General features: G+C 34.4%; 1 protein-coding gene across 1 annotated transcript; it reads right to left on the reverse strand.

Moving 5' to 3' along the window:
• Nucleotides 1-1,508: 1,508 nt before the first annotated feature.
• Nucleotides 1,509-23,463, reverse strand: LOC133191273 (uncharacterized). Its single transcript, XM_061327027.1, has 12 exons — nucleotides 23,359-23,463; nucleotides 21,830-21,974; nucleotides 20,924-21,001; nucleotides 20,639-20,767; nucleotides 8,930-9,099; nucleotides 8,628-8,739; nucleotides 7,631-7,737; nucleotides 7,130-7,242; nucleotides 5,350-5,722; nucleotides 5,009-5,154; nucleotides 3,237-3,327; nucleotides 1,509-1,941 (listed from the first exon to the last, which is right to left on the reverse strand). The coding sequence occupies exons 1-12, from the start codon at nucleotides 23,461-23,463 to the stop codon at nucleotides 1,696-1,698; spliced, it is 1,815 nt and encodes a 604-aa protein (XP_061183011.1). The 3' UTR covers nucleotides 1,509-1,695.
• Between the last annotated feature and the right edge of the window lie 22 nt (nucleotides 23,464-23,485).

Here is a 23,485-nt window from a genome sequence, read left to right on the forward strand (position 1 = left end):
GACTGTGATACCCGCACATACTTGTTTTCCTCTAAAATTCTTCTCTGTACCTGGGTTACTAGAAACAACAATCGTTATTCCATAATTTACATAAATATACATATATCAGATTGAACATAAAATGCAAGGTAAGCTCGTGGACCTCGGGTCCCTTGTGATAGAATTGCATACAATAAATTCATTATCATTCTGAAACTAAAGAATTCAATGAAGCATAATTTCTATAAGTTAAAGGGCAACTGATAGCTAAATTGTATGACAAACGGGAGGACTTCAGCTTTTGCATTGTCAACTCCCTTTATTTTTGTAGCAATATACCAATATCCCCTGCATATGGTGTTAATGACTCCCATCCGATTCGAGCAAGCTCTGAATACGATCAAATCTTTAACCGAGACAAACTACCGACAAATAAGTTAATGTTACAAGGCTTTCAATGACCCGGTCTATAGTCACCTTTTCGCAAATTCTATGGTCGTTATAATGATCTTGTTTCTAAATACAATTTATCGTTGGGCCGTATTTTGTCTGACATTTGGTAGGGCATTGCTTTTATTCTGAATTTGACTACAGAGTACCCCGGTTTCCTTATAGGGATCACGACGTGTGTGACCGGTTGAAACAGGGGACGTTTCTCCTCCTAGACACCTGATCCCACACCTTGTTTCGAAGGGTCCATGTTTTTGCCCTGTTCAAGATTTTTGTTTACTCGATTCATAAGATTGATCACTATTCGTTATCTTCTTTTACATTAAGAAGTTTTGGTAAAAAAAGTTTTTGTGTTAAAAGTTTAATTAATTTTTTTTTCCCAACTGAATGAAAAAGAAATTTTCCAAAACCTTAATTCACATCTACAAGACAACATCAATCATATTCTGATTTAGATACTGTGTTTATATAGTAATACAAACATTTTTAAATTTTATTAAAATAAATTAAAAGTTCCATTGCCTCAGGAATTCTAATGGAAATGTAAACAGGTACATCAAAAATGTGTGCAAGAAATTAAAATACAAAGGCACTGGTGGTGACTTAATAATTTTCAATTTTTGATACTATCTTAAACAAAACTTCCCTGATGAATGGAAAAAATCATCACACGTGCATATTACATTGCATTTTTACGTACACCTGTTGCGTATTTTTTATTGATGTATTTTTGAAAAGATTTTTGTAAATACATGTAAGTACATTTTGTACCTTCTTTTTGTAAAACATTTCATACATCCAAACACATCTAACCACTTTTTCAGAGAAAGAAAAATCATTATAGGAAGACTGTAAACGTACTTGTTTAGCGGTAACTGTGTTTAAGCGCCTTAATTTCGCGCGGTTTCCTATCGGCTTATTCATGTACACACTAATACATGATTACAACTAATATTTCGTTTTAAAATAGAAATGTGTTAATTTATGATTTTCGCTAATCGGACAAAGAGGGAGGTTGCGCTAAATTTTGAGTGCGCTATATTAGTTTATGAACGTGTACGTTTACAGTAGTTCACATAAAACAATTTGTTTGCACATAGAAATAAATATCACAGACAAAATCTTGAGCAAGAGTCTCTACCTCGGTAGATAATAGTCCAGCAATCACCACAGTTTACTTTATAGACAATGACAAAGCGATACACACTATCCTATGACTGACACATCTTCCAATGACGTTGACGCATCTTCGTATGACATTGACACCTATTCCTTGGCACCAGGGTTTATCGAAAGTTTATATGGTACACGTAGCTCAACTTCCTTTACAGAATGTGGAAATTTGATCTTGGCTATAATGGAAACTATATTTGATTTGAACTGAATTATAACTGTTAAAACTATGATAAGAGCGAGAATTCCCGCGCAAAATCCAACAACAATGGCTGCCAAATCTTTCAACTGATGTGTGGTGGCAGACGTGTCCGTGTCTGTTCCATTACCTGTTGAAATCTGTCAAAAGAACAAAAAGTCCTATCAATTGAAACAAAGATAATTTTAGTGATTGCAAGAGGAAGAACAGACAATTATACACTTCATTTTTCCTTCAGGGACAGACATTAACTTTCAGATTCACTTGCCCTTCGGGCAAGTGATCTCAAACTTTGACTTGTCCGAATGCAAAACTTGGTTGCCCAAAATTAGGATGGAACTTAAGACGAAAATTATTAATTACTGCAAACGTTATGAAAAGAAAAAATGTGACGAAATACACTACTGTCAATTTGGCAAGTTGAGCTACCGGGTACCTGAAAAAATTTCGATCTTGCGTTTGTGCATAAATGTATACCGCTGTACTTGTAAATTTAACCTGTTAACATACACTGCCATGCAGCAATAACCCTCCGTTTCCTTTAAAAAAAAAATCATATATTTGAAAATTAATTGCGGTAGGATCATTTTGTGATTCGTGATTTTCAGCGATAACTGTGAAGCAACGCTTAAGGAAGATACGGTAGTTGCTACGAAACATACATCTTACCTTGATCAGCTGGATACAACGTGTTACACTGTACTTATATTCTGTGCGTGAATAATATAATTTCATAATAAGAAGTTAACAAAATTTTGTTAGACGTAGAGTGTATTTCCTACGAAAGAAAACAACAAATTCGATTTTTATATGAACGGTATAATCCAGAAACGCTACCAAGGAATTTCGAATGCAAAACATTGTCAGTCAGGTGCGTGGCGGAAATCAAGTGTTCAATTTATTGTTTTATTTATAAATTAATGTAAACTAAATAAATATGTACATTTGTATGAGAAAAATTCACTTGCCCGATCGGACAAGTATGTCGACAATTTCACTTGCCCGAACTGAGAATTTACTTGTCCCGGGCAATAGGACAACCGTTAATGTCGATCCCTGTGACCTTGCAAATATTCACTTGATTTCGTATGAAACAAGTTTATGTTCCACAAGTCGTGGGTCTATTAAATAAAAATAAAAAGCAAGTCTTTGAATGAACTCGAGGTTTTTTTAGAAAGAAAATATTATTAACAAAGACTGAAGAGATTTTACATGTATGAACATTTTCCAATTACAACTGGACGTTATTACAAGTTTGAAAAGTTTGAGTTTGATAAATGATGAGGTCAGAGACCGAGTTAATGAAATGCAGTAGGGTCTACTGATAGAGAAGGAGGGATCCAAGATCTCTTAGGAAACAATTAAAAATGCTTTCAATGAATAAATCATCAATCGTATTTAGCATTAATAATATTAACACAATAATATTCCACACCTGATGACCTTCATAGGTCAAGTTATATCGACCTTTGTTTCCCATGACATCCTCAGCAATCAACACGGCCTCGTTCTGACAGCAACTGGTACTACAGATTCCAAAGAACATTTATTGATAATAAGGAGCCCATAGGCCACAACGCTCACCCGAATCTCTGTTCCCTTCGTAATTTACAATGGTTCCAAATGCCAAAATATAATATAAATATTAAGTAAATTATAATAAAATAATGCTGTGTTTTCTTAATTAGGTTTGTAATAGTTTGGGCTACAGGGACAGTGGATATCGGCCTAGGTGACTCGGTGGTTAGAGCAACTGACTGGTAATTCAGAGGTTTCGAGTTCGATTTTTGGTCCAGCCATCGTTTATTAGTTTGCTAATTGTGTTAAACATATTGATGACCGTTAAAACGTGCGATTTTTTTCTTAAAACGATTAAAGACAAGTTTACAGGTCACTGGCATTAAATACCAATCAGAAATTATGTATGGAATTTCCTTTCTCAAACTACAAAATGCACTGATGAGTAGATTTATTTGCAACCGGTGTGCTAACTTCGGAAAGTTTTTCTTTCATTGCCGAACATACATACATAATGTAAACTTTGATTCGTTGATTCGCCATCGAGACTCGGTGCAGCAGCCAATCAAATGATCCGCGCATATTTTAATTACAAACGACGATTTTTCAGCGAGTTTGCCCACGAGTAATGAGTAAAAGACGAGACCACCCGTGGGTAGTCTGACGATAGGTACAGTGTATAGGATTTGAGATTTTAGTGTTTTTTTTGTTGTGTGAACCGGGTTTGTCGGCCTAACCAGAATTCGGGGTCTTGGGTTCAATTCTCGGTCCAGCAATCATTTTTTTCTTTCTTGTTACATTTGGTGCAGTGTACTTAGGATTTGAGATTGTAGTGGTTTTGGTTAAGGGCGAGGACAATTTACCATTGTTTAAGGAGGGAGGATATAATAATGGCCTGGATATACATGTATAGCTGCCTCAGTAATTGGACCACCTGACTAGTAATGTAGTGCAGGGGTCCCAGTTTCGTTTCACGTCCAGCCATGAATTTTCTCTCTTCTTCCCAACGATTGACTACCGAATAGTGAAAAATCTAATGCAAACCTTATTGTGATTCCATCTGAGCATCAAGGACCATGAGTTAAACAAACTTGAACCCACATTACACGAGGATTTGACCAGTTGAGGTCCTGACGTTCTTGAGAAGAAGATTTTTACAGATTGGGGTTAGGGTGAGGACATTTAGGGGGATGAAAGTTGAACATTCCAAAAAATGTATATTTCTGGGTGAAATCCCTGCAAGTTTTTAAAATGTATTATACTCCTTTTTTCTCAGTATATCCTAACGTAAACTTTTGACCTGAGGGCTAGGGCTATGATGAATGTGTCCCATTGATGGGAAGGGAGGTGAAGAGCCGTTCATTTGAGTTAATTAAATCGAATCTCTTTTACCCAAGGACGGTCTGTTCAGTTTTAAGTTTTTCTTATAAAATGGCCCAGTGATTCGTGATAAGAAAATTCAACATAAGAATGACAGTCAACAGAAAAATTTTGATCAGCAAAATCTTGAACTTTCAGCTCAGGTCAGCTGTGACGTGTCTTTACATGTCTTATGTTCCAAACAAAAAGCATTTTTCACATGTATATACATTGTACTATTTTCATATTCAAAAGTTTTCCCAAGAAACCAGCTATATACTTAATTCGCAAGAATTGTCTTTGAAAATTGTAATATAATGAGGTCAGTACCTTATGTTTCCGTGTATTGGCACATTAGCCAAGCCGTCAGTAAAATTCTCTGTATGGACAAAGGAATGAATTGTGTCCTCTGCCATCACGCGGTGTACCCCGGACTCGTTATCTTGGATCATAAACACAACCACCCATTCTCCTATCTAAATTGGAAACGGTAAATGCTAGCCAAAATTCGTGTATTGTACAAAAAGTAGATTTACTGACATAGAACATATTAAAGACTCAGGGTCTGTGGTCTATGCTGTGAAATTAAAGAGCGATAACTTTCTGATTGTCATATTTTAATTACTACACCAAAGTTGTCTTGTCATTTAAAATTTATTGCCAGTCCATACCGAACACCTGACGTTTTTGTAACATCTGTCGATAAAGGACAGTTTGCTGAATGCTGGGGGAGATACATCAGCTTCTGGACTACTGCCAATAGTACTCCTTGTCCTGTCTCCAGTCCACTGAGAAATTGTTGTTACGGAGGCAAAGCTTGTGGTCGTGACAACGGTATCATTAGATACTGTAACCATTGTGCTTTGATATGACGTCATCTTCTGTGTAATGAAAGATGTGGGTGTGCTCTTTCTTGAAATTCCATCAGGTGACGTCATCACATCTGATTTTGAAGAAGGTGAGATATTGGATGGTTGCACAACCAATGAGACTTTAATAAATTCTACACTGTGATTGGTTCCTTCTACACTTAAAGTTACGTCACTGGAAAAAAAAATAAAAAATTCGTGGCACATACTAAAATATGAATATTTGATTTAAATATTGATTTTGAATGTACAGCTGTGCGTGGGAAATCATAATTGAGATAAAGTTTGAATTACAATTGAAAGGAAACATTGTATTCCTCAATTTTCATTCATAATTACAAAATATTTAGAAAAAACATTGAGAAACACAGAATTTCCGGTTTATTTCAGTGCAATCTTTTCTCTATGCTTTAAATGATTTTTTTCTATACATAACGATTCTACAAGATATATCCTATTTTTCCAAATCTCAACATTAACAATTACCGGTAGAGTAAGAAGATTTTTCCTCTTCCTCTGTATTCAAGTTTTTATTCATGAAATGGAATTATGGAGAACAGTTGATTGACAATCGGATTGCGTGATATTACGACCGATCGATGAAAAAAAAATATTTGGATTCCTTGCAATAAGCAGAATATTTGCATTCGGTGTGACAAAAACTAAATGTTATTGCGTGCGCTTCCTTCTCTTTTATTAAAGGGCTTAAAATATCTGAGAAAATCACAACTAAGTCCAGTGATTCTTTAATGCACAGTGTCAGTTAAGCTTTACTAAATTAAGATGACAGATATGGAGTTCTTGCTTGTAAATAGTCAGATTGATCTCCTGCTTCATTTGTTTTCAGAATATTTGTTCTTAATAAAGAGCAAAATTCTCTTCATCAGTCAATTAAACCTATCTTTGCAGTCACCTTAATTGATTTCTTTAACATTTACATTCCACAAATGTCTGCATTGTAAACTTCGTGACAGATCTATAGTTTCATTTTACAACAGCATCATAAATCAGATCTTTCCGGTGCTGGTTCTAAGCTACAGAAAACCTATATTGTGACAGGTATGGTTTGGCGGTGATTAAAAATGATTTTTTTTGTGTGCAATTTCTGGAGCTATAAATTAAACAGCTGAATATGGACGTTTTCATATCACGCTATTTTAAAATGTGAAATCAAATGTACATGAACCCACACGCTTGGTGATTTATAGTGCACTTTCTAAGGCAAATTATCATTCATTGCCTATAATAAATATTATCAAATTCGCAAATTATTATTTACGAGTTAAAGGAGGCTGGGCATCATGCCATGTCAATTATACATTTTCGGAGGACTAATTTCAAAATCAGTAACAAAATGATCATTACCAGTTTGAAAATGTACATGCCAAATGTATCTTTTAGGGGTACATCTTTTTTAAAAAAAAATGTTAGAAAAGATGCATGGCTCTTAGAAAGAAGTACTGGCTCTTATGTACTTCCATTCTGGACAAAATAATACTGTAGATATCCAGAGACCAATTAACACTCGAACAAACTCGGTCACTGATAATTTTAAAATACTATAGTAAACATAGTAACATACCAAGAAGACCCTATGGCGGATCGAGGAGATATAATGACGTCAAAAGCTCCATATTGTTTGGTGAAAGCAGGGATTTGAACTTCACTTCCAGTCGTGGCATTGCTCGCAAACTCCTTATTCGAAAATTGCAAAATGAATACTAGTATATTATTATACCTGTATATCATAGCTGCATTGCATTTTGATATATTGCCATAATCATGTGGGGGTTTTGCAAGTTTGTAGATCTTTTACGTTCCTTAATTAAAAACAAGGCTAACACAGAAGTTAAATGTAGAAATATATTTATATATAAACATGCACTACTTCTTGGTATTTCATTTCATGATTTTTTTCAGAAATTTAATCATTTTAATATAATAATTTTAGACTTTGCTTCATCTATACATTCAAAGGCAAACTGAAATATACTAGAAAGATGCAATAAATAAATATACCCTATCATCACTTTTCTTCTTTGAAAAAAAAAAAACTTTTCAAGTATACACTGTCAAAACTTACATTTGGATTAAATGAATCCAGTATGACTCGTACGTTGAAGGTTTGGTTCCTATCTATGTTGTTATATAAACTGTACAGAAACACGACATTGCTTCCTGGTGAGGTATCTACAGAAAGTTAAGTATCTGCGCTGAATCGATTAAAAGAACTGCTAATTAATTAATTTATTTTCATTATTTCCTCTCGCTTTTTCACATAGCACTTGAAAGGTGTTATGTGAAAATATAATACAATTTAATCGATAGTTTAGACACTCATAAGGCTATGACTCATTCTGAATTTTGTATACTGTAAAACACTTTTTACTGTAAAACACTCTTGATTTTCGCAATAACGCGAGTCTGCCTGTTTGCGAAAATTTCATTCTCGCGTATATTTGTATTGTAAAGGATTATATACAATAAGCACAACTGCTCGCAAAAATTTTATTTCGCTTATAAATACCAGATATTTATCTCGCAAAAGTATTGTGAAGTGTGCTGCACATCAGATAAAGTATTAACATTGGAGAAATCGAGTAATTTCAGACAATACAAAATATTCTAGGTTAATATACTTAAATCATGCAGTTCGTTTTCAGGAACTTTAAAAGTTCAAACTATCAGTGAAAATGTCCTAAATCTGCATTACTATATCTTTCGTAATTTCAGAAATTGACAAGGTAAATGTCCTAAATCTAAATCACTATGTAGGTCAAAAAGTAACGTCAAATCAATTTTCTAACGTCACGTAATCTAACGTCATTTTGACGTTACCGAAATTGACACCAACATCGTGCGCGACGTCTATGCCTTTCGTAATTTGAGAAATTGACACGGTAAATTTCCTAAATCTGCATCACTATACCTTTTGTAATTTGAGAATGTCCTAAATCTACATCACTATACCTTTCGTAATTTGAGAAATTGACACGGTAAATGTCCTAAATCTACATCACTATACCTTTTGTAATTTGAGAAACTGACACGGTAAATGTCCTAAATCTACATCACAATACCTTTTGTAATTTGAGAAACTGACACGGTATATGTCTTGGGTCGGATCACAGAACTCTGTCTATGGACGGTATTATTCTTTTTGTCTCTAGCTATCAGACCGACACGGAAGGCCTAAAAGATCAAATGGCCACTGTTAAGAGTTTTTGCTATTAGAGTCTCAAACCAAATTAATAATGATTGACAAGTTCCAATTTTAAAAAGACATTGATAACTACATGGAACCATTACACCAACAACAGAACAAAGGACATTGATAAAAACATGGTACCACTTCACCAGTCGGAGAAGCAAAACAACTTACCTGATCTGGTACAGTAATGACCACCTCGTAAAAATTGTGTTGTCGTCCAGCGCCTAACTTTGATACATTGTAAATATCAGCAAACCCATTCAAGCAAATAATTTCAACATTGGAAACCAATTGTAGATCTTCACTTCCAGAAACCTCAACACCAAGGGTAACATTGCTATCTAAAAAACATTGTTGTTTTTTTTTTATTTAAAATACTAAGATTTATACATATGCTTAACCAATTGCTATACACTTTATATACAAATAAAACAATTTTCAATACCCCAAAACTGATGTTAAACATACTTTATATGTAATCAAACAAAAATCCCATGGGCCACAATCCTCAGTAGGTCGCAAGATTTTTTTTTATATTCCTATGCAACACGTTGGACATTTTTGTGGCCCATCTCATTATAGCCATAGAGATTACAGTAGGGAAAGAAATTTTACCTTGAGAATAATGCTTTCAGCGAAATTGTATCTGTACTTAAATGGGCATACTTGCACATCAATTTAAATTACTAAAGTCTTGAGAAGATTTTAATATCTTGTTTAAAGTCGACCTATCTCCAATTTTATGATGTTATAATACCTTGTTTGTAAATAGCAAGTATACCGTTGAGTACGTATTATGGCTGAAATACAAAATCTTTTGTTCTTGTATACAATCTTTACATGTATTCCATTGAAAATCTTAAACACCCTATCGTATGCCCACCCTGGCCCATGTCTTCGATAATTATAGAACAAAAAACTTGATTAAACACTGCACACGGACGTTAATTTATGTTGGATCAACATTGCACGAGGACGTTTACGTTGGATCAACACTTCACAGGAGCGTTTACGTTGAATCAACATTGCACGAGGACGTTTACATTGGATCAACACTGCACAGGGGCGTTTATGTTGGATCAACATTGCAAGGGGACGCTTGTGTTTAAATTTAACTTAATGTGGTCCAGTTACTCTCGAAAAGTTTTTTTTTTTTGCTTCAGAATGTTTCCTTTGTATTTCTACATGTATGACCTCCTCCCTCCCCCGCCCCAACTCTGACCTTTGCGACTATGAAATTTATAGTCCCTGGGGATACTCACAAATTTGACTTTTTTTTTGTCGTACTTTTCTTGAGAGGTTGAAAATCTTTTTTTATCTCCTTCTACTTATTCCTGAGTGAAAATATTGACCCCATTTGTGATCCAAACTTTATCCTGGGGACCATGATCTTAACATGCTTGAATCTTAATTACGTGGAGGTGTATATATGTATATAAAGCTGACTGTTATTCTCCTGTTTTGGGAAGATTTTAAAAAGAATTTTCCTATATATTCCTATATAAATAATCCTATATAAATCGACTTGATTTGAAACAACATTGAAACTACATGTACATTATTATATTAGGATGCTTTTATATTCTTTTTTATAGTCAAAAAATAAATCCTGAAAGGAAAAGATTTTTCGATGACCATGCGCAATAGCTTTTTTTATCGATTTTATCCCTTGGAAAAGTAGCAAAGCCCTTCGTCTGAACAAACATAAAAGTTTTCAGGCACGTAGCATTTATGATAAACGTGTAACTTCAACTTTCCTATCGTCAACTTCCCTTACTTATATAGCAATATATCCTTATCACTGTATATGGGGTTTAAGTCTCCCAGTTGATTCGACACGCAAAAGCATGCTCAACGTACGATCATTTTTTTAAAACGAAGCACGCTATTAGCCAACAAGTTGATGAAACAAGGATATCAACAGTCTCGTTTGAAGTCATCATTTCGCAAGTTATATGATTGATAAAATGACCTTATCAGCAAATTAATACAATCTATCATTAGGTCAATGCTGACTGACGTTTTTCATACTAATTGTTAGACCATTATTTACACTGACATTTCTACGGATTTTCCCGTTTATTCGATCATGACAGAAATTACGTGGCGGGTGTGACCGGTGTCGCATAATATTTGGTCCGCCTCGTTTAAAGGTCCGGGGGGACCTAATACGATAACATATAAGGTCCGCCTTTTATAAGAAAAGGTCCGGCCCGTATAAGAAAAGGTCCGCCGAAGTTTAAAGGTCCGGGTGGTGCAAAATGTTTTACTCTTGACTTAAACACATAAAATTAAAGAGAGTTTGTTCATATCATATGAAGAAAGATTAAGGATTTACCCTAGCTGTTGTGTTTATTTTTTGTACAATATATCTCTTAGGACAGGAATTGCTACTCCATGTTTAGTGTGCTTTTAGCAATACCGTTTAGGGCAATGATTTTAAAAAAAATGTCGCATTTATTGGGCTTGTGTTTGTTTTTCCCCAGCATTTGCTTTGTGTAAATTAGGACGATTAAAGGTGTGAAATCTGCCGGTGTGTATAGGCAATAAAACAATGGGGGTGTGAAGTATTCGTATACCTGACAGGTACCCGCAGGTAGAGCCCGCGGCAGATAGCAATGACAATGTAATGGTCATGTGTTTGCTTTAAATCAATAGATATGAATTCTCTATTTTAATAAATTATGCTGAAGAACAAATTATAATACTATTATGATATTCATGCGTACACATCAAAATTGTGATATAATTATATATAGTCTATTTTTATTACAATATTTAAAGAAATTTCTTACTCCAATTGTAGAGTTTAATACTAAGACCGATAAAAAATAAAAGTATGTATATGCTTCCCTTTAGTTTTAACAATTAACTTGTTTTCAGTTTATAATAATATTTTGCCCTTTATTTGTGGATAGGGTAATATATAGCCTAATGTTGTATTCGATCTGTATTTACTGCAGAAACAAAATACATGTAATGTTAAAGCTTAAAACAGGTAATTCAATATTGAAAACATATACATCAGATTTAAAGTATAATCATGGTTTGGATTTAATTCTTTCTTATAAAAATATCACTCTTCCTCGTCATAATGAACTACACATGAAATAATATTTCATTTTTGTATTTTTTTTTTTTTTGCCAAAAGAAAAAGAAAGAAGAAGAAATTACACATTTTACTGTGACTATAATAGACAGACTGTGGGATAATCTAGCAGGCTGTATTGCATGACCGATTAAAATTTGAAATCATTATTGTAAAATATTTTCTTTTATTACCGACATGAAGCATTTTGGTCAAAGTTGAATGTCCAGTTCCATATACAAGTCATTTATGTATCTCACGTCTGTATAAACGGGGGAAGGGGGAGGGAACATCAGTTGATCCTCTTCCTTTTTTGCGTATCAAGGAATTTCTATTTTCTACATTAATTTGAGCTATAACCCCCCCCCCCTCCCCCAATCACCCAGAAATATACTGATTGTTTCTGGGGACGTTGTCAAGCGTGCGTCATATTTCCCATTTCAAGCTACATGATATGTACATTTTCGTGATGTCGACCTTTAAGCGTTTCAGTCTAATTTTAAATCAAAAATATATTTCTTTTATAAAACGCTGATTATTTATGATTATTTATTTTATTCATTTATGGAAAGTGGCAACTCACGGTTATCCGGAGAAAAAAAGGTAATTCATGGGGTTTTCCATCATGAGAGTCCAAGCTGCAGACAGCTCAGTATTACGTTACGCTACAACTCCATACCAAGTAGTCCCGGAGAATTGACACTGTATGGAGTATGACTGAGAGTCATACTCCACACTCTCCGGGACTTGTTTCCCTACGAATAATGATATGGAGTAATACTGAGCTGTATGGAGCTTGATTGAGAGTGATCTCCCGTGTAGAATTTTCTACGCGGTGAAAACCAATAAAGTGTATTGTTTAGTACCACTCATCTTCCCAAGTCAAGGGTTTTTGATCCGCTCCGCTCCACATATGTTTAAGTGGAGCGGAGCGGATCAAAAACCCTTGACTTGGGAAGATGAGTACCACTACACCTGCTCAAGAGTTTTTGAAAAATTCTTTACGAAAGCTAGGAACTTTGCCAATCTCCTTAAATTATTCTTTTCGAAGTCCTCAGTCATTCTCCGTGGTAACCATGGAGGAAATAATACAATCGGTCTCATGTAGTCATGACAGAATTTTTGAAGTTCGATTTTCATAAATGCTATACATTGCACATATGTTGTTTCGGATATTACCTAACAATTTTGAATAATGATTATACAGGCGCGGATCAAGAATTTTTCCAGGGGGGGGGGGCGGGGGGGGCATCCCAATCAAAAAAATTTCTAACCCAAAAATTTCTTGTCAAGGAAGAAAAAAAAAGTTTAATCCAATTCCATTTCCAAAACGTGAAAAACACCTATTTCGTGGTGGTGATGGTAGGGTCCACGTTTTCTAAGGGGGCCCAAAGTGCTTTTTTATTTACTTCAGTATATACTTTTAATAACTCTGCAAATTCCAGATGGGGGGGGGGGCGACTCCTTTCTTATTTTTAAGGTGATTATTTTCCCAATTCATTGTATGAATGCAGAAACAAATACTCCCTCTTTTTCATGCTATATGAATCAAAGTCTATAGATACGGATACAGTACAACTAATGATCATTCTAACATAACATTTTTGTGATATACATGGATAATAAATCTGAACGTATCTTTTGATTGTATGTGGTGAATATATTCTCGATAAATATACATTGTACTACCATTATACATTCAGATTCGTCACTGCCTTTTATAAAAGAATCGTCCTACGATTTTCCAAGACCTTGACATAAAATAAGAGGCCCATGGGCCACAACGCTCACCTGAGTCAATAAGGCCCTGCTGTTTTTCATCAGTAAATTTATTCTAACATATCTTCCAATGTAAAACATTAATCACTATTGTGACCCCACCCTACCCCAGGTGTCATGATTTTTATAGATATAGCGCTAGCCCCATCCTACCCCTCGGGGTCATGATTTAAACAAACTTGAATTTACACTACCTCAAGATACTTCTATATCAATGTGACTAAACATGGCTTTGTTGTTCCTGAAAAAAAGGTTTTAGAATATTTTTCCTACACATTCACATGCTAAACCCTGATAGTGCATTGTGGCCCATCCTACCCCTAGGGGGTCATGGTTTGATTGATTAGGGCTTAACGCCGAGTCGGCTATATTTCAGCCATATTCCGGCGGAAAATTAATTTTATATGACCTGTTATCATGGTTTAAACAAATTTGAATCTACAATACCTGAGGATGTTTCCATATCAATCTGACTAAAGATGGCTTTGTTGTTCTTGTGGAGAAGATTTTTATATTATATATATCCTATGTAAAACTTTGATCCCCCATTGTGACCCCACCCTACCCCGGGGGTCATGATTTGAACAAACGTACATCTACACTAACTGATGATGCTTCCATATTAATATGACTAATCATGACATTGTTGTTCTTAAGAAGAAGATTTTTTCCTAGATATTCCTATGTAAAACCTTAATCCCCCATTTTGATCTATCTATTACAAAGAGAAAATTATAGACAGGTTTTTTTTTCTGTAGCATGAAAAATAGAGAAAGGGGCAGGGCGGACCTTAAAACGCAGTATAATAAAAGCCCCGCCTTCTGTATTTCAGATATCGTACTATTACAAGGCGAAAACTTTGAACAGGTTTATTTTCGTAGCATAAAAACTAGAGAAAGAGGCAGGGCGGACCTTAAAACGGAGTAAAATAAAAGGTCCGCCCTCTGTTTTTCAGATATTTTACCATTAGAAAGCAAACATTTTGGACAGGGTTTATTTCCGTAACATAAAAACTAGTCAAAATGACAGGGCGGACCTTAAAACGCAGTAAAATAAAAGGTCCGCCCTCTGTTTTTCATATATCGTACTGTTAGAAGGCGAAAAATTTTGAACAGGGTTTATTTTCGTAGCATAAAAACTAGAGAAAGAGGCAGGGCGGACCTTAAAACGCAGTATAATAAAAGGTCCGCCCTCTATATTTCAGATATCTTACTATTACAAGGCGAACATTTTGAACAGGGTTTATTTTCGTAGCATAAAAACTAGAGAAAGAAGCAGGGCGGACCTTAAAACGAAGTATTTTTAAAGGTCCGCCCTCTATAATTTAGATGTTTTACTGTTAGAGAGCAAACATTTTGGACAAGGTTTTATTTCTGTAACATAAAAACTAATCAAAACGGTAGGGCGGATCTTGAACCGCAGTATAATAAAATGTCCGCCCTCTATATTTCAGATATCGTACTATTACAAGGCGAAAATTTTGAACAGGGTTTATTTTCGTAGCATAAAAATTAGAGAAAGATGCAGGGTGGACCTTAAAACGCAATATAATAAAAGGTCCACCCTCTATATTTCAGATATCTTACTATTACAAAGCGAAAATTTTGAACAGGATTTATTTTCGTAGCATAAAAACTAGAGAAAGAGGCAGGGCGGACCTTAAAACGCAGTATATTTAAAGGTCCGACGTCCGCCCTCTATAATTCAGATGTCTTACTGTTAGAAAGCAAACATTTTGGACAGGGTTAATTTCCGTAACATAAAAACTAGTCAAAATGGCAGTGCGGACCTTAAAACGCAGTATAATAAAAGGTCCGCCCTCTGTTTTTCAGATATCGTACTGTTAGAAGGCGAAAAATTTTGAACAGGGTTTATTTTCGTAGCATAAAAACTAGAGAAAGAAACAGGGCGGACCTTAAAACGCAGTATATTTAAAGGTCCGCCCTCTATAATTTAGATGTCTTACTGTTAGAAAGAAAACATTTTGGACAAGGTTTATTTCCGTAACATAAAAACTAGTCAAAATGGCAGTGCGGACCTTAAAACGCAGTATAATAAAAGGTCTGCCCTCTGTTTTCAGATATCGTACTATTACAAGGCGAAAATTTTGAACAAGGTTTATTTTCGTAGCATACAAACTAGAGATAGGGCGGACCTTAAAACGCAGTATAATAAAAGGTCCGCCCTCTATATTTCAGATATCGTACTGTTAGAAGGCGAAAAATTTTGAACAGGGTATATTTTCGTAGCATAAAAACTAGAGAAAGAGGCAGGGAGGACCTTAAAACGCAGTATATTTAAAGGTCCGCCATCTATAATTCAGATGTCTTACTGTTAAAAAGAAAACATTTTGGACAAGGTTTATTTCCGTAACATAAAAACTAGTCAAAATGGCAGGGCGGACCTTAAAACGCAGTATAATAAAAGGTCTGCCCTCTGTTTTTCAGATATCATACTATTACAAGGCGAAAATTTTGAACAAGGTTTATTTTCGTAGCATACAAACTAGAGATAGGGCGGACCTTAAAACGCAGTATAATAAAAGGTCCGCCCTCTATATTTCAGATATCTTACCATTACAAGGCCAAAATTTTGAACAGGGTTTATTTTCGTAGCATAAAAATTAGAGAAAGAGACAGGGCGGACCTTAAAACGCAATATAATAAAAGGTCCACCCTCTATATTTCAGATATCTTACTATTACAAGGCGAAAACTTTGAACGGGGTTTATTTTCGTTGCATACAAACTAGAGAAAGAGACAGGGCGGACCTTAAAACGCAGTTTAATAAAAGGTCCGCCCTCTATATTTCAGATATCTTACTATTACAAGGCGAAAATTTTGAACAGGGTTTATTTTCGTAGCATAAAAACTAGAGAAAGAAGCAGGGCGGACCTTAAAACGCAGTATATTTAAAGGTCCGCCATCTATAATTCAGATGTCTTACTGTTAGAAAGAAAACATTTTGGACAAAGTTTATTTCCGTAACATAAAAACTAGTCATAATGGCAGGGCGGACCTTAAAACGCAGTATAATAAAAGGTCTGCCCTCTGTTTTTCAGATATCGTACTATTACAAGGCGAAAATTTTGAACAAGGTTTATTTTCGTAGCATACAAACTAGAGATAGGGCGGACCTTAAAACGCAGTATAATAAAAGGTCCGCCCTCTATATTTCAGATATCTTACCATTACAAGGCCAAAATTTTGAACAGGGTTTATTTTCGTAGCATAAAAATTAGAGAAAGAGACAGGGCGGACCTTAAAACGCAATATAATAAAAGGTCCACCCTCTATATTTCAGATATCTTACTATTACAAGGCGAAAACTTTGAACGGGGTTTATTTTCGTTGCATACAAACTAGAGAAAGAGACAGGGCGGACCTTAAAACGCAGTTTAATAAAAGGTCCGCCCTCTATATTTCAGATATCTTACTATTACAAGGCGAAAATTTTGAACAGGGTTTATTTTCGTAGCATAAAAACTAGAGAAAGAAGCAGGGCGGACCTTAAAACGCAGTATATTTAAAGGTCCGCCATCTATAATTCAGATGTCTTACTGTTAGAAAGAAAACATTTTGGACAAAGTTTATTTCCGTAACATAAAAGCTAGTCAAAATGGCAGGGCGGACCTTAAAACGCAGTATAATAAAAGGTCTGCCCTCTGTTTTTCAGATATCGTACTATTACAAGGCGAAAATTTTGAACAAGGTTTATTTTCGTAGCATAAAAATTAGAGAAAGATGCAGGGCGGACCTTAAAACGCAGTATAATAAAAGGTCAGCCCTCTATATTTCAGATATCTTACTATTACAAGGCGAAAATTTTGAACAGGGTTTATTTTCGTAGCATACAAACTAGAGAACGAGGCAGGGAGGACCTTAAAACGCAGTATAATAAAAGGTCCGCCCTCTGTATTTCAGATATCTTACTATTAGAAGGCGAATATTTTGAACAGAGTTTATTAAAAGTTATCGTAGCGTTAAAAAAAAAAAAAACTCGTTAAAATGGCAGGGCGGACCTTAAAACGCAGTATAATAAAAGGTCCGCCCTCTGTTTTTCTTTTTTCCCACATACATGTATCTCACTTAAAAAGCAAAAATTATGGAAATGCTGTAAGTTCCTATTGTTTTTATTTTCTTTGTTGGTTCGTGTGTTTTTCCAGGGTAAAAAGATAATTAGGTTTTTAATTTTAGGATGGACGCTAAATTAACTTAGAAAACTATTGGAATGGCCTAACTGTGCATAAGAATTGCATATATACTACATGTAGTAGTGTACTTTTTTTCATTTAATATGCTGACAAAAAGACAAAACTTTAATGTCAATTAATTATCCACTCTGTGTACGTTTGCAGGAGATGTGTCTACTGTATTGTATATCTACATGTATATGCAACCATAAATACCTGTCTGAGGGGACCAAGGATATATATTATTATTTGATTAGTAATGTTGATGACGTTCAACAAGAGAACTATAATCCCCCCCCCCCATCACACACACATAAATAAAAAAGAAATAGCCGCTTAAAGTCGTAGAAAATCTAATTTAAACCAAAATCAAAATAAATATAAAAATATTGACAAAAGAACACGACTTGGTGGTGTATTATGAATTTTTATATCAGTCACGATCTCAACAGACACTTTCCTTTTTATTTTAGGGGGAAATGCATGTCAAGTTGCTCTGTAAAACCCCTCTGTAAATAGTATGGGTGGATAAGATTCTCCCTAGTAAGAAGGTGGAAAAGGAGAAAATTCTGTACTGAAGCGTACTGAGTATTTCCTATGGTGGATAATAAAGCCGGGGTTGTTTCTTCCAAGCTCGCTGCATGTCATTTCCGAAATTTTGCATTGCATTTCCGACATTTTTTGTTTTCATTTTACAATACAATCAACACTAAGTCTAGTAAAGATACAAAGTTTAGTAATAAAATGCAATAATTTCAATAATAAAACATGCAATTTTTGATCACCAAATTTTAATGCCCACTGAATTATGTGTTTGAAAGCACCGAAAAACAGAATCTCCTCAACTTTGATTACTTTATTCCGTCAAACATAGTTTCTGTTTGTCATAAATTCTATCTAAACCTTTCTGATCTCAAATTCAGTCTGATTATCTTGATTTGAAAAGATGAACAAAAATTCACAACTTACACTTACATGTGTCCGAGGATAAAATCGTCATAAGATTCTTTTAAATATAAGAAGAACTTTTTATTTGGAAATCAATGAATTATTCTTGATTTATTCTTTATTTTTTTTATAAGGGAAATTTCAATTTTGTTTTCATTGCCGGAAAAGTACTTTATGATGATAAATGTCAGAGATGAAAATTTTAAAACGTCAGAAATGAAAACTACAAAATGTAGGGAATGAAATAAACAATATTTTAAAAAAAAATTCCGGAAATAAAATCCTATGCTAGGCTCATTTTCCAAAATGGGAGGGGTCTTTAAACCCAAGCTCGTTTTTCCGGGAACAAATATTAATGCGGGAGGAAAGTCTACAACATCAGTACTTTTTAAAATATTTGACATGTATCAGCATAATTTTGCTATACCCCACCCACCAAAAATACAACAACACCATTTATAATCTTTTCCTTTTTTGGGGGAGGGGGTGTTTTATTGCTTAAAATGTTCAACTCGATTGACTTTGGTTTGATTTTGCCAATTAATGCACATCTTCCTTAACCAGTGTTAACCCCGGGGTAATATCAAGTAGAATGAAATAATCGTTAGTCTTTAACTGGATAAGAAACGATGGTTATAAAAACACGGGGGATATGCGACTTCAAGTTTCGTCAGGTGAGACAATTGGCCTACCCCCCAAAGCACAGACATGTTGTTTAACAACAACGGGATAGGCTAGTACACCGTAACACAAGTCCCTGTCAAAGTGACCCTCCAATTATTTTATAATTAGGTACAATATGAATCGTAAGAAATTATGCATAATTATTATTAATGATATAATGAAATATCTTTCGAAAGATATGAAAATTCTTTTTGGGATGTGGAAGTCGAACGTTGTTAGGAAAGAGACTGTAATGAATTGATCATTGTTGGACTTACGAACACCATATACTGAACAATGTGCCAGTGAAGGTATGCGTATTATATATATATGTATTTTTTTTTTATTTTGCAATGATAATATTGATATCACTTAAACTATAAAAGACACATGTCGTACATGATTTTCCCATAAGGTAACTCGATCAACAGATCTTTGCATCTTTATATTTTTTGTTTTGTGCACTACCTGGGAGGTATGTACTACGATAAGGAGCTAACAGTTAATCAGTGCTAACATCAAATTTTGAATAATTTTTTGATAGATAATTTGAGGTTTTGTACTGAGATATATCATAGTATTAGAAATATAATTAATTAAAATTGGCTAACGAAATCCAGCAACTAGCGAGATATCGCAAGACTTGATCCTTTTAGTATATATACAATGTACATACATGTACGTCCCTGGAACTCCATTTTGCTGGGAAGGACACTTTTATAACAACTATACCTTAAATGATTTAAAAAGATTAATAAAGCAAATTAATTTCGAATCAATAAAGGAGAAAAATCTGCATATTAAACCGAAGGCGGACCTTTTATTATAGAGGCAGGCCGGACCTTATATGTTATCGTATTAGGTCCCCCCCGGACCTTTAAACGAGGCGGACCAAATATTATGCGACACCGGTCGACAGGGGATGCTTACTCTTCATGGCACCTGATCCCGCCTTTGATGTTTTTGAAGGACCCTGTTTGCTCTGCTCCAGATTTGCATTGTTTAAATGGACTATTAGCTTCAATATTGTTCGTTATCTCCATATTTCATTGAATGCTCTGTGGCAAATAACCCACTGGGGCTAGAAATTGAAAAAATATTTAAAAGTTATTGAACAGACAGAACGGGAAGGATAACAGTTACACTTCAATCATCAAAACTCACCATAGCCTTTGTCTCAGGCTGGTTAGAAAAAAGGAAAATATATTACCCTGTATTGGATCTCCGTCTGTGGGATTGTCTGAAACATCCATAAACTGGATTTGGAACGTGACGTCACTCAGACCCCAGACAAAAACTGTGTACGTCTGCTCGCCCGAGCACACCACTGTCCACTCACCTGTATTATCAGAAGGCATGAAATAAAAGTTTCATAGAAACTGAAATTCTTTATATTATTGGTGAAGTTGATAGTTCTACTTCATATCTTCATTTTTTTTAATAATCATTTACTGTTTATTTATCTTTTATTTTTAGAACATAGTATCTCTATTACCTACATTTGGAGTTCTTTCGGAAGCCCGCTTTTTGATCCCACTTGACTCATTGTCATCCGTTGCCAAGAGGATAGAATCTGAGGACAAACATTAAAACTCACATGGCACGAAAACTTTTTCTTTTCTGATCTACGGAGCAATATTTTTTAAAGTTATTTACAACAAATATCGCACACGAATTGTAAAAAAAAAACAAAAACAAAAAACAAAAAAAAAAAACGCTACCATGTAAAAATGTATATGTGACATATGGTATGAAATGCAAATATATGTTTAAAAAAATGAATGATAACGATAATCAAATATCCTTAAATTTCATTATTTTACATATAAAGTTTTTTTTCAATTAAAATTTTCTACAGTATTTCGAATTTTTGTACTTCGCTGCTTGGCGTATTACGTAATTAAGAATATAAAATGCAGCTTAATTAGAGAAACAACTTTGTTATGAAGGTATTTAAATTAATTTACTAGATCCAGGGTCAATGTAATTTATTTGTTTGGTATATTGTGATATATTTGACATCTTAATTTACAGCAAATTACAATTTTAATAAGAACCTCAAATCTTGACCCCCTTAAAACAAATCTAGATTGAACTCATTACTATTCAAGTTTTATAATGTAGTCATTATTCTGCATGCGTGATTTTAGATTCATGGATCTTATGTTTTTGCTATGTTTTTGAAGTTTTGATATCAATTCAAATCATTCTTCTTCTTATATCGAAAATACCTCAACAATACTCCAGACTTATGTCACAAGATTTATATTCTTCAAACAAAAGAATTCAGGGAATAATTAAATCATAATGTGATACCCTTTCTTTCAAAGCTGCGAAAATAAAATCTAGTCCAAAAAATTGCAAGAAATTGAATATTTTAGGCGGATTTGATTTGCACTACCGTTTGGATCCTTTAGTGTACAATTCTGCTCACGCCTGACATTCTCTATTTCTACAACAACATAGGACACGGTGGAATCTATTATAAACCGAAGGTCCGATTCATCGTCACGTGCCTGGAGAACCTCAATCAGAACTAGATCCGTCTGTAGATAATTTGAAAAAGAGAAAAAGGACATATCGTATTATTAAGATAAACATTCGCTAACAGTGAAATGCAGTTCTGGATAAACAAGCTTATTCACGAAATCGGTGTCCCCCGCTTAAGGAAAAGAGAAAAAGAATATAGAAGGCCTGAAAATATGCAGATTAAGAAAGAAAAACTTTTCAACTTTTGGCCCTAAAGTCGATAGGGATCTTTTTAAGGTGAAGAAATGCATGACCCTTAACAGTCATTGCAAAAGCTTACAGAGAACTAATATTATCATCTGAAAACTACGGATGCAATATATGAATTTCTGACTTTGGTCTTTTACCTTTTGACCTCAAAATCAATAGGGGTCTTTTTAAGACATATTGAATGAAAGTATAAAATTTCATTGCAAAACCTCTTAGAAAAATAAAGTTATGACCATTTAACAATTTTATGCAAGATATGACCCTGACCTTTTTGACCTCAAAATCAAATTAAGGATCTTCTTTAAATCATTGGGCATTATGATATAAGATTTCATTGAAAAAAAAAAGCTCAAGGAAAACTAGTTATCATCCTGAAACCATTTTTGCAATGTATGAATTTCCAAACTTGACCTTTTGACCTCAAAATTGATAAGGTCTTTTTTAAGAAAATGGAAAATTAAAATACTATAGACTATACAAAAAATTTTATTTTATGCATATATAGAAGACAGAAAATACATATCATTCTACAAAATATTTTTAAACAAAATGCTGCATCATTTACACAAGGAAAACATCAGAGGTTATACAATTTCAGGGCAATAGAATTTTGTAACTTAATTGACTGTTCTTTAATTGTGACAATAAAACATTACGAAATTCCATGTAATTAACACTATTCTTAATACAGTATTTCTCTTCTTTTTCTTCTGCATGCGCGGATCTAGATTGGGGATGGGGGATCCCCCCCCCCCCTCGAAATTCGCCGAGTTATTAAATGTGAAGTAACCAAAAAATTGGTTTGGTTTGAACATATTTTATTGTATAAATAATATACAAATGGTTTGAACCAAAAAATTACCTTGAACCCCCTAGAAAATACAAACACCCCTCTTAAATTGGTAGGAGGAGTCATACATATGAAACTTAATTACGAAGTGAAGGATAGCGCCCCCCCCCCCCCCAAACAAACTAGCTTTTTAACGTTCGAAAGCAGTTTACATTCTTGACAACACATTTTTTGGAGTGGGGTGCCCCCCCCCTTTTGGAAAAAAAATCATTGATCCGCGCCTGTTTTGAGATAAAATTGATGAATTTACACAATGTATATTTGTCCAATAGAGATATGATTTTCTATTCATACCGTTCATTTGTGACGCGTGTGTTATGAGAGAGAGAGAGATTAATTACCTGTCTTTGTAGTCTAGCAACTGACTGAAGTTTGTCAGTGGAGAAAACTCTTGGTAAAATACACTGAAAAAGAACTAGTACAATAAAGCTAAAATAATATCCCATGATGGCTCATCCATGTTATATT

Source organism: Saccostrea echinata, unplaced genomic scaffold (genome assembly GCF_033153115.1).
Source record: "Saccostrea echinata isolate AGI-Se365-2 ecotype Australia unplaced genomic scaffold, CSIRO_AGI_Sech_v1 ptg000023l, whole genome shotgun sequence".
Taxonomy (NCBI): Eukaryota; Metazoa; Mollusca; class Bivalvia; order Ostreida; family Ostreidae; genus Saccostrea; species Saccostrea echinata.